Here is a 12690-nt window from a genome sequence, read left to right as displayed (position 1 = left end):
AATCTTGAATTCAAATGGCAGCAATTGCAATGGTATTATGTTAAGGAGTGGGTGGAGCAGAATGGGAAGGTAGGGGGAGAGCAAAAGCAGTTTCTTATTTCTATCCACAGAAAAGACGCTGAAAACTGAATAACTTAAAACCTAGATTGTAGTTTCTATATAAATTTCCCCACTTAAAAGCAAAGAAAGTAGATCTCTTTGAAGAAATGACTGGTTCTAGAGCTGGAGCAGAACATGTTTAACGTGAACCTGGAACATCTCATCACAACAGAAAGTAAGGATGCATTTTAAAAAAAAGTGCTAGAAACAAATGCTAGGATCTTCATAAGGATTCAGAAAGCAGTGTGAAGACGCGCCCTTTGGCTGAAGATGGGGCACTTGGAGCATGATTAAGAATAATAACTGCAGTGGGTTGAAACACATCAAATATGTTTAAATCTGTCCATTCATAATGATACTAGAGAAACTAATTAGTTCCCTTTGGATGATGTTTGGCACTTAATTCATAATTTTGATAACTGGCAAATAAAGGGAATAAATTAGGCATTTATCCTGCCTTTCTTCTATGAACTATATCTCAGTATAATTAAGTAGTCAAGGGGGAGAAGTTTCTCTTTGGAGAAGTACTCCAATTAGCAAATGAAGAAATAATGGTCAAATGAGAATATCACCTCTTGGAAATTCCTAATGAAATAATGGATCTGGGCAGTGATCATCAATGGCTGCTGACATCACAGAAAGACAGCCAGGTATTGGGTGCCTCCTGGGAGGTCACAGCGCTGCTTACAAAGCATCTTTATCAAAGTAACAAACAAGAATCTTTGAGATTTAGCTACCCATTCTTAGGAAACATAGGGGCCAGAGGAATGTGATAAATGACAACCTGAGGAACCAATTAGCAAAATCCAGGTTGTAGGAAACTCTACAGGAAATATGACCAGGTTCTTTAACAAAGAAATAAAACAGTGCTTAGAGAGAGAGTGATTGGGGAGAGGCAAGAGAGAGAGAGAAAGAGGGAGAGAGAGAGGTCATATTTCAAATAATTTATGTAACATGCAAAAATGCCCAATGTATATTAAATTAGGAAAATCAGAATGTAGAATTGTATTTACAAAACAAATCCATCTTATTTTTTAAAATAACATAGCACACACACAAAAAAACGTACAAAAATAGTAACGGTGTGTGGGTAGCAGGGTTATTGGTAATTTTTAAATATTGCTTTGTATTTGCCAAATCTGTTTTAAGATGCAAATATTATTTTTATAATCACTGTATTGTATCCCTTTTGGAATAAGGACAAATAGATAATAAAAATATGTCTATAGTGAGGGGAAAAAGCATATTACTTTAATACACTTGTTTTTTCGTGGGATTCTGTTTTCTCCAAGAACGCTGATTAATCCCGTTGGATTGTAGTGTGCTGGTGGGTCCCGTCTCCCTAATAACAGGTGTATATTTTATTAAGGGTTCTTTGGGAAAGACCTGACTCCCAAAGAATGCGTCAGCCCTCCTAACTTTGAGATGAGTATGAAAGTTGGCCCTCATGTAACTGTTCAGGAAGGTCAGAGTCTGAATGATAAAGTCTGGCTTTCGGTAAATGACAAGTAGGAAAAGGAAACAAACAGCCTCACCATAGCCCAGGTTGATACAGATGGTTCAAAAGCAACAAGTTTATTCTGTAATGTTGCCAAGGCAACAGCAGCTGCTTCTGGCATCGCAGGAGGTAGGGGGAGGGGGAAACAGTAGAAATAAAAGAGGCGGAATAATTCTGTACATCTCTCCTAGGAAAATAGGAAAGAATGTTGTAAAATATTGACCATTTTTCTGGGTGAACATGCTTCCATAACACTTAGAGTGTCATCTGTGAAAGGCCAATGGTGTTTTTCATATTATAATCTGCCTCAAATCCAGTAGGAGCCCAGGGCCTCTTGTCATATTGTCATTTTCCCTTCTGTGACTCCGAACAGCGGCGGACAGGGCTTTATTACAGCTCTTCCCCCATGAGTGTTAAAACACATTGATGCTTTCTTGTGACAGTTACTGCAGCATCTGTTCACGTGGCTGAAAGATGCTGTTATGTTTTGACTGTGTCTGGACTTGCGAGGGAAGGAGAGAGGAAAGGAGTAGCTTTGGTCTTCCTCCTCCTAATCTCCTCACCTTGGCTCCTGTCTCCACATCTTTTTACCTGGAAAGGAGAGGATGAAGCCAGGAGACTGTGACAGTGAGGAGGGAAAGGGAGCAGCAGGAGTGGGGAGAATAGAGATATCTTTAGCCAAGGGGCAGAACAGACAACAGGTTCCCCAGCCACAGTGCAACCCCTACAGGGACACTGGGAGCCTGGGAAGAGCTGAGTCTGGGCCTATTTAAGCAGGACGGGAGCCCAGCTCGGCAAGTAATGGCCTTAGAGAGGGATCGGAGCTGGAGATAAAGACAGCTGCAGAGACAATCTGTGGGAGATGTTGAGCATCAAAATTGTCCTCGAACTGGAGGAACTCACAGCTCTGATGCCCTGGCTCAGGAAGATTCTCTTTCCCACCTGAATCTCATTCCGCGTGTTTGGTCTCTGGGTAGTTTTCACTTGCTCGGAAATAAAGAGAATTTAGAGCTCTGCTCATGCCCAGTTGGGACTCAATGTTTTTTCAGATGCCAAACTGCTTTTACAACAAGGCAAGATGACCTCCTGAACTTGAGAATCAGGCAAGTCAGGGGAGCCTGGCTCCCACCCCCAGGCCTGCCACTTACAGCTGCTCGTTGGAGTCCCATTTACCAGGTGAGAGGCAGGTGGCCCAGCCTCCCCGGGCCGCGGCCTCCTCTCTGTCGACGAGGGCCCTTAGGCCAAGCTCCTAGTGTTGGGCGGTGAGCTTGGCACAGTACCTGGGGCATTGCTGCTATTAGCATTCTCATTTGTCTTTGAATATGTCTTTGACAAGTGGGAGAGAATGGTGTTCAGCTGTGCTTGCTTCTTGGCTCTGAGAGTGATGTCAGAAGAGGTGGAAACCCTGACCAGAAAGGTCTGTCACAAGCTGGCAATGGACCTGCATGAGGGTTCACTAGAGAAACAGAACCAACAGGAAGTTTTATATGTATAAAATCTTCTATGTGTTCTATATTCTCTCTTTCTCTCTGTATATTTTTGGATGGGGGCTATTTTAAGGAATTGGCTCACACAATTTGTGGACGTTGGCAAGTTCAAAATCTGCAGAGCAGGCCAGCCGACTGGAGACTCAGGGAAGAGCCGATGCTGCAGTCCGCAGGCAGTCTGGAGGCAGAATTTCCTCTTCAGGGATCAGTTTTTCTATTAAGGCCTTCAACTAATTGGATGAGTCCTGCCTGCATTACAGAGGGTAATTTGCTTTACTCAAAGTCTGCTGATTTAAATGGTAAACTTATTTAAAAAAAAACTTTCACAGAAATATCTAGAGTTATGTTTGACCTAGTATCTGAGTACCGTGGCCTAGCCAAGTTGACAGATCAAATTGACCATGACAGAGCCCTGTAGAGTACCATCCAAACGTCGGTACCTCCTCACGAGTCAGCAACTGTGACCCCAGAGTCACTCACACAATAAACATGGTTCCGTTAATGCAGCTAATTTCATGGCATCTGCAGAATAGCTGGGACCACATTTCAGTTTTTTTTCATTTGTGCTGCATCCTCCTTTAGGAGAAAACCAAACAAGGCACAGCGAAAGTTGATAGGAGGAATTATGTCAAAAAGGCAATTTCTACCAAAGGTCCTGGGGTTAATACAATCTCTTAAATATTAAGTGAAAGAGGGAAATATTTAAAGGGAGCTTGAGACTGAGGATCAGAGGTCCAACACTCTACCTTGCTGTTGAGGAAAGTGTCCTAATCCGTAGCCAGGCGGATAATCACATCTGCACAAAATCAGGTAGGGAGGAGGACTTGCTCCGATTATCTATGTGAAAACGCACAGATATCAATTATCTTTGAATCTGGAGAAAGGTTGGAAGCTGAAACCTTGCTTTATAAACAGAAGTATTGCTGCTTTTAAAGCAGAAAGGAAGGAAAAAGAACCAAGCCAAATATCTCTGAGGCTGACAGCTCCCTCTTTTCTCTCTTTCTCTTGAGCAAAATTTCACTATGTCCTGACAGCCAATTTCAGCTGTTCTCTAGCTTATGGCTGCCCGCCCATCTTTCTTTGTTTGGTGCCCACAAGTGGTACAGAGCTCTTTCTGTAAGCTGCTGCCAGAAGAGGAGTGTGTCCTGGTTGGGAGTTCAAGGGCAAAGATGATACACAGGATTTTAAAAGGTACCTCTTGTGCATCTAGGGAAAAAGACTCTCTTAGACACTTGCTAAAAGTGTAAATCAGTACAAATCCTGGAGTACAGTTTGGAAATATTTAGCAAATGCCTCAAAAATGTGCATGTACCTAGCAGTTCCATTCTAAGGACTTTATCTTTAAGAAATTAACAGACAAATATGCAACTATATGTACAGGGATACTCATTAGGGTCTTTTTTCAATAGGGAAAAGCTGTAAGCAGCCTAAATGTCCAGTGATATCCAGGGCTGAATAGATGAAGTGCAATCCATCTTGAGAATGGAATATTATTTAACCATTAAAAATAACAAAATGATGATGTGCATGTGTGTGCATGCACATATATAAATATATAAAGATATTCATGGTATGTTATGGGGAAGAGCAGTCACACAATATTAAATATAGATTTAATTCCATTAAAAATAAACACAGATATGTGAAAAAGTTTTGATGATGTCTCAGTTCGTTTGGGCTGCTGTAACAGAATAACATAGACATGGTGACTTATAATTATAGAAATTTCTTTCTCATTGTTCTGGGGGCCGGAAAGTCCAAGGTCAAGGTGTGGTATCTGGTGAGAACCCACTTCCTGATTCTCTCTTTCCTAAGGGCACTAATCTGAGGGCTCTGCCCTCAAAACCTAATCACTTCCCAAAGGCCCCACGTCTTATTACCATCGCATTGGAGGTTAGGGTTTCAACATATGACTGGTGGGGGTTGGGGGGGACACAAACATTCAGTCCATAGAGATGGATATACACCAGAATATTTACAGTGATCTTCTCTGGGTCTGACTTTTGGTTGGTTGATTAACTCTTCACTATCTGTATTTTCTATTTTTCTACGTTGAGTATCTAATTACTTACATAATTAAGAAAATAAAGGAGAAAATGCCTCTCCTAGATATTATTTATCGCCATATGATCTGCCCATCCTTGACTAGAAGGGTGAGTGCTCTGTATTCTTGGGGTTCATTCAGGACATCTGGGGAGGAAAATTGTTCTTGGCATTGTTTGTTATTTTTCACCCTCCACTGGCATTTTAACATCAATGGTGATAGTAACCTTTCAGGTTGATTTTCTCTCTCCTATAAAAAAGAAAATCCAACACCAGATAGCTCCTTCTAACAAGTCTAGGTGATGAACCATTGTCAGGTAAAGCAGCCGTTTAATTCCGGAAGAGACCCTGGCACCCATACTGCTGTAAAGAAGGCAGTTCTTTGAGGTTTGTTAACAAAATTTCATCAAGAAGGTTCTGGGGTTAATGGCAAAAACCAGAAGTCAGGAATGTACACAAAGGTGTGACACTGAGAAACCTCGCCAGGTCTGTATGCGTGTGTGTTTCTGTGAGGAGGGCTGATGTTTTTCTTGCTCTTGGCCAACGTGATAGCTGATACTTTCAGCATGTGTAATGGCAGGGCTTGAAATGATGCTGTTTCTTGATATCACTGGGACATTTCACCCTGAGTGTTCAAAGGAGATGACCTAGAAAAGAACCAGCACTTTCCAGGTTAGACACTGCAGACATGCAGCATATAATCATGCCACCCTGTTCTCCTTTTGCACCGTTGACCCGTAATCAGAGATTTAGCCTCCTGACTGCATGTACGTTGTGACCACTTGTGATCTAAAAGCCTGAAACACCAAGCAGAAAGGCCAAAAGTCATTCTGTTTCTTAAAGAGGCAGCAAATAGTGAGTCACGCTGGAGGGAGAGGGGTTTGCCAGTAGGAAGGCCAACACACTGCCCGTATACACAGTGTCACATGGGCGCCAGGAGCCCAGGCGAGCAGCGTTCTAACAGGCCTCTTGCCTCTCCCCGTCCCCATGCAGCCACGGAGAGGATAGTTTTCTCTATCTCTGCAAGTGGATTCATAAAATCAGTCCATAGGTATTTGCTTTTTTAAATTTTATTTTTATTTTTTTTGACTTACAGTTGATTTACAAGTCCATAGGTATTTATTATTCAGCTATTACATGCACAACCTTGAAAGGTACGATAGTCACATTTATAGAATTTTTGGTTGAATAGGAAAGTAAAGTGGTTTTTTATAGATTACAAGGAGTAGTATTGATCACTTAATCCATCCCTTTTACAGAAAAGATTGCACCAAGTCATTCCAAAGCGTCATCATCATCATCTTCTCCTCCTCCTCCTTCTCCTCCTCCATTCATCAGCCACAACCTTTACTGAAGGCTCCGTGTACAGAGTACAGTGCTAAATGCGTAAAATGGGTACGAGAACCATTGGATCAATCTGTGAGTATTCACAGAACTGTTGTTCACGGTGTAGTTTTACATTGTGGGCTGAAACAGAGACTATGTCTTCTATTTCTAGTGATATCCTAGCACTTTGCCACTTCTTTGAAGGACATGCTAATAACATTAGTAGAACGTACATCAGTTTGCTGGCCCCAAGCCCCTCCCTGTCTCCCAGGGTCCAAAGGAGCATGATGACAGGTGAGCTCTGGGCGTTTCTGTTAAAGGTGGTCGTGGCCTCCCTGATAGGAGCCCTTGGGAGAGGGAGGCTGCCCCTGTAATTAGGCAGCGTCTCCTACTTGAGCTCCCCCAAAAAGTGAAAGCCATGAATTTGATAACATGTACCAGCCATTACTTCCTTACTCACATGTCAACTCTGGGTCTGGCTTCAGTGAAAGAGCTCCACTCTCCTTACCCCAGATTTAAATGGAGCCTCACAAGTGCCCTGAATCATTGGGCCAAATCCTCCAGGAATCAGAAAGCAAAAAAAAAATTTTCTAGGAGTGAGTTATAGATGGCAGTGAATTCATACACTTTCTGTAGCTCCTTATTTCCTTCCATTATGTTAATTCTTCGAACTCAGTAACCTAATTCCCTGCCCCCCACCACACACACATTTTTTTTTTCCCTTGGGGAAGCAGCTGATTGATGCTGAAGTCAGAATCCATCCAATTTTCCAATGGTCTGAGTACTCCATCCAGGCAGTTGCCCGCTGCTGCCTCTCTGAAGCCCACACTGAGACAAGCATGTTTTCAGCAGCTCACTTAGCGCTTCAGGGAGGGCGGAGGTGTGCATTCAGGAGTTTGTTTGCACCACATGTCTTGGACAAACACCAAGGTCGGGAGATGTATAGAGAGCTGTCCTCGTATTTCCTCTTTGATCTGTCTCAGGCTGCCTTTGGGCCACTTGGGGAGGTGCTGCTCCAGCCTGTTGGCATTGCTGCCTCGCACAGTCTGTCTTGACTCGATGCTTATTTATTATTCAATTATCAGAGTGATTGGATGTGCTCGTGGCTTGTTACCCTCTGGGCACATTTACAAGTAGGATAGGAAAAACCCACAGCAGCTTAATTTCTGTTATTACCAAGAAGTGTGTATTCACTGTGAAACATCGTCTTTGTTTCATAAAGCTTTTATGGCATCTTTATCTTCTCAAATTTTGATTTTCCTTTTAGGGGCTACCTAAAACGTATCAATGTATCTTTTACACAAAGTAGGTTAGAAGTAGGCGTTACTGAGCAAGAGGCTGGACTCAGAGCCAAGGGCCCCAGCTGTAGGGTAGAGGACCTCGTGAGTTCAAACCTGCCCCCGAAAGTGGTACCCGGCTCCTGACCATGTGCACATTTGCGTCACAGACTGTGTTTCCATACCTTTCTGGTCTTTCTTGGAAGTTTGTTCTCTGTCTTCAGTATGTGGACAAACACATATGCACGCAAGCACACACACAGACACACGCACACATCGCTGCAATATTGCAGCCTCCTGTCCACAACACAAGAAGCATTAACAGGTTCCTGGAGATGAAGGGAACATGTCATTGCAGCAGACCTCCCTTGTGGATTCTTTCCAAGGACAGAAGGTTCCTAGTATTCTGCCTTGCTGTAAACTCTGGTGCAAAAGGAACACCCTGAGAATATAGACTGACTGCACCTGTGGCGGGTCTGCTCCTCTACACGTAAGATAACGGATTCGTAGAGTGCCAATAATGCCAAACATTTCTCCTTCCTGCTTAGGAAGAGGAATGCTGGAATGAAAGGGATCTGGGAACCCAAGTTTTATTATGCTGGCTATGAAGTTTCAGTGATTATCAAGAACACAGGGGAACGTGAGAGTTCTGTCATTTCTTCTTTCTCATTTTCTCTCATTCCTGCTGTTGTCTTAGCCCAACCCACCCCAACGATTAGGAGGGGCACCTCTATGGTCAGGTGCCCTGGCATCACTACAGGACTGTCTGGAGCTCAGATGGGTTTTTTGCCCCCTCATGTCAAAGGTCCTGACCTATCAGAATCTGTGCTCCATCTTCTTGTGGTTTCGTGTGGGAACAGGGCAGCAGGTAGCTCTGACCTCTCCTGGCAGGGACTCCTGGATGCTTCATCCACTTACCTTCTCATGGCTTGAAGAGAACGTGTCCCGAAGTACTTACAAGCAGCCATAGCCAGCTGTCCTCTGGTCACTCTCTGGAGGAGGACCAGGGACCAGCTCGAGGGAGAGACCATCTGAAATAGTTCATATGGGGTTTTGCTAGATGGGCTGGGGTCCCTGGAGATAGCATTTCGTAAGCTCCCCCTCTGGCCTTTGATGGAGTCACCACTTCTGAACTTGGAGTTACAGGAAAGCCAGAGGGCAACAGGGATCCCGAAAGGCAGGATCCCGAAAGGCAGGAGACCACTCAAGCAGGTACCTGGGCGCCTTAGAGCGAATGTGCAGTTCACATGGATCTGAGTTGTGGGATTGGCTTGTTCTGCCTGGGGTCCTGTTCAACCAGTAAAAGCAGTGCTAACTTGGAAGCGCTGGAGACGAACGTTCTGAGTAATTTAGACACTAAAGGAGTGTTGGCTGGCTGTCTATTGATTTCCTCCTGTTGCTCTGTTACCTGGCCAGCCAGCAGTCTTTCACCCCAAGCCGCTCCCTCCACATAATGTGCCAACCACAACAGGACAGCGCCTGAACAAAACGCTCTTCCGTGGGAGGCTGTGTCAGAGCGCCATTTTCATCTCAGCACCCCTCATCCTTTAGATGTGCCTGCTGCCATTCCCACTCCTGCTGCAGCCGTCAGTTGCTTCCATTGCCTATTCCCTGATGATACACTTTGGTTTGTCTCTTGGAAACATTGTTGTTCCACCCTAGAAATACAGCCCCCAAACTGTTGCTTCTAGCCTTCTTTTTTTCTCAGCTGTTTGAATCAGATGATGAGGGTGCCTGGTTGTGCAGTACAGTAAGCAGCAACCACTTACTGGACTGGCTCCCTGGAGGAAAAGCCTTGCTGTTGAAATGCAAATTGCTGATGAAAAGCAGTAAATCCCTTGCAAGAACAAGATCTGGTTTTGCCACATTGGGCTTTTTCAAGTATTTCAAATAGCCTTTCTGATCTAAGCAAGGCGGGATGTTGGTATTTATCTTTAGTCTAAGGCAGTGTTCTTAAACTATAGGTCATGATCCACTAGGGGGTTCTGAAATCAGTTGAGTAGTTTACAACTAGCATTAAAAAATAGAACTGAACCAAATAAAATAAAATAAACATATGAATACACCTCTTATAATGAAGGCAGATTTCTTTGTGAAATTTTTGTTTCAGTATAAATACACACACATGGATCTATAAATGTGTGCACTGGGGTAGGACCTAAAATGTATTTCTGGTTTTTTTTTTAACCTTTATTTTTATTGTGAAATATATTAAACTCCCAGCAGTGTATATAACTGATGTATTTTAAAGACTAATAAAGCAAAATCCTGAATCCCCGTCACCATGGTTAAGAACTAAGGCCGAGCTGGTACTTCTTAGAAACCATCCGAATGACCTCCCTCGCTTTTTTTCCTCCCCCACCCCCCACCGCCCCGGGGCAGCCACTATCCTGACATTTATGATACTCACTCCCTTGCATTCACTATAACTTCACCACCCATTTGTCATCAGGAAAAAATAGATTTTAGTGTGACCTGTCTTTGAGGTCCTCATGACAGTTCTTCTGGGATTTGCTTCTTCCACTCAATGTTATATTTGTGAGATTTATTCCTGTTGGCGTAGTTCATTCATTTTCACTGCTGCACATGTTTCTTCCTATGACTGCATCATGATACATGTTCTGCCCCAGGACTGGCGGACATGGTGATGGTTCCAGACTGGGTGTTTGCAAACAGTGCTGCTACAAACCTTCTCGGTCATCTCCTTGGCACATCTGCAAAGGAGTTTCTCTGGACACACAGGAGAGGGATGTTGGGTTTGTGATCCCTGCACGTTCTGCCTGGTGAGGTGCAGTTCAGTGCTTGTACCCATTGTCCCCTCCAGCACACACATGGTTTTATTCAAATGTTTTTCTTGACTGTGGGTTGTGACCCAAAAAGTTGGAAACACAAGTCTAAAGACTCCTAAGAAAAGAATGGTACTTTTATAAAACTCAGGATTTTCTCATTGCCCTGTGTGTGTGTGTCTGTGTGTGTGGGATTGGAGGACACTGGAGCAGCAGAGAGGATAAAAGACTGTTCACATTTATTGAGCACTTGTTCCCTATCATGCCCAGAGCTCAATGCTTTTCCGCTTTCCAAGTATCGTGTCCCAAATCTTCACATCAGCTTTAGGAGATGTGGTTAATCACACTGGATAGAAGGGCTAAGGTTCAGAGAAAATAAAGAATATATCCAAGGTCACATGCAAGGGACGTGCTGGAGCTGGAACTTGAACCAGGCCTGTCTGTCCCCAAAGCCCGACCACTTTCCCCACCTTAGCTGCTCTTCCAGGTGTCCCGGCCCCCCTGCCTCACTGGCATGTGACCTTGACCTATAGCTACCCTGATGCCACTGTGAGGTAGCACCATTCAGTCCAGTGAATTCCTCCCAATCTGCAGATGACCCAGAACAGAGCCCCTGGGGATACAGAGTGTGAACAAGAGAGAAACTTTTGTTGTTTCAAGCTGCAGAGTTTGGGGAGCTGTTCCACTGCAGTGGAACCTAGCCAGTCCTCACCGGTACGGATGTGTGAGCACATTTACGTGGTCTGTTTTTGAGTGCTTGTTCTGAGAGCTTAGTTGAGTGACTTAACACAAATGGAGGCTTCTTTTGGAATGAGACGTTCTCCTGACCATGAAGAGGTGAATCATGGTGGAGACGGTTCATTATCAAGGTATTCTTAGAATGTTCTTAGGATGTTCTCAAAGCTCTAACAGTTCATGCAGTAATTAATATATTCAGACGGTTGAGTCACTTGCCAGCAAAACCCTCGATTTCTATAGCACTGCTGGAGGCAGAAACCTCACAGTGTTTAACTGACTTAATTAGTAGCTCTGGGTCACAACTGAGATCATTTATAAGGAAAATGGACAAGATGAGGTGGCAGGAGGGAGCCATCACTAAAGACTGAGAAAACATGTTATCTAGGGAAATAAAATGAAAGAGTTTCCACTTAATCAAATGGAACTCACTTTCAGAGGGCCAGTCCCCACTGAATAAGGCCTTCTATTCAGCGAACTGCTCTGGAGAACTGGCATTGTCCCCATATTCTCTTCAATCCCACTCCATTCCAGAAGTGTGTCCTGAGTCCTCAGGTCCTGAACCTTCAGCTGCTGGACAGCATGGCCCGAAGAACCCTGATGGAGAGGCCAGAAGTCAGGAGAGCACAGCGCTGATCCTTTATATACCATCTATGATCTGTGTGTCCTATTACAGACCACATATTACATACCACATATATATGCTCTGTATAAAGAGATTTGATTTGGGGGGAGGGTATAGCTTAGTGGTAGAGTGGGTGCTTGGCATGCACAGGGTCCTGGTCCTGGTTCAATCTGCACTTTCTCTGTTTAAAAAAAAACTAATTAACCCCCACTCACAAAAAATAATTAATTAATTAAATTTAAAAACATTTTTAAAAAAGAGATTTGATTCAAGGGATTGTTTTACATGATTGTAGGACTGGCAAGCCCCAAATCAATAGGGCAGGACAGAAGGCTGGGAACTCAGGCAGGATTCCTGTGTCAGTCTTGAGGCAAAATTTCTTCTCCCCCAGGAAACCTCAGTTTTGGCTCCTAAGGCCTTCATTTCATTGGATGAGATGGTTATGGACTGAATAATGTCCTCCCCAAATGCATATGTTAAAATCCTAATCTCCAATGAGATTATATTTGGAGATAGGGTCTCTAAAGAGGTCAAATGAGGTCACAAAGGTTAAATGAGGTCACAGAGTGGGGCCCTAATCCAAGAAGACTGGTCCTTATAAGAAGAGGAAGTGACACCGGGGAGGGGCACACAGAGAAGTCATGTGAGGACACAGAGAGAAGGCAGCTGTCTGCAAGCCAAGGAGAGAGAGCTCAAAAAAAAAAAAAAAAAAAAAAAACCACCAAAAAACCCAAGCCTAATAGCCCCTTGAGCTTGGACTTCCAGCCTCCAGAACTATGAGAAATAAATGTCTAAGTCCCCCAGTCTGCAGTAT

General features: G+C 43.8%; 1 protein-coding gene across 1 annotated transcript in view; it reads right to left on the bottom strand.

Moving 5' to 3' along the window:
* SIAH3 (siah E3 ubiquitin protein ligase family member 3) overlaps positions 1 to 12690 on the bottom strand; it is a 120901-nt gene that overhangs the window by 66175 nt on the left and 42036 nt on the right. Inside the window, 2 exon segments of the mRNA XM_045513972.2 lie at positions 8649 to 8863; positions 11684 to 11848. Coding sequence (XP_045369928.2) covers positions 8649 to 8863; positions 11684 to 11848 — 380 coding nt within the window.

Source organism: Camelus bactrianus, chromosome 14, assembly GCF_048773025.1.
Source record: "Camelus bactrianus isolate YW-2024 breed Bactrian camel chromosome 14, ASM4877302v1, whole genome shotgun sequence".
Lineage (NCBI taxonomy): Eukaryota > Metazoa > Chordata > Mammalia > Artiodactyla > Camelidae > Camelus > Camelus bactrianus.
This window is presented reverse-complemented; position numbering and strand designations above follow the sequence as displayed.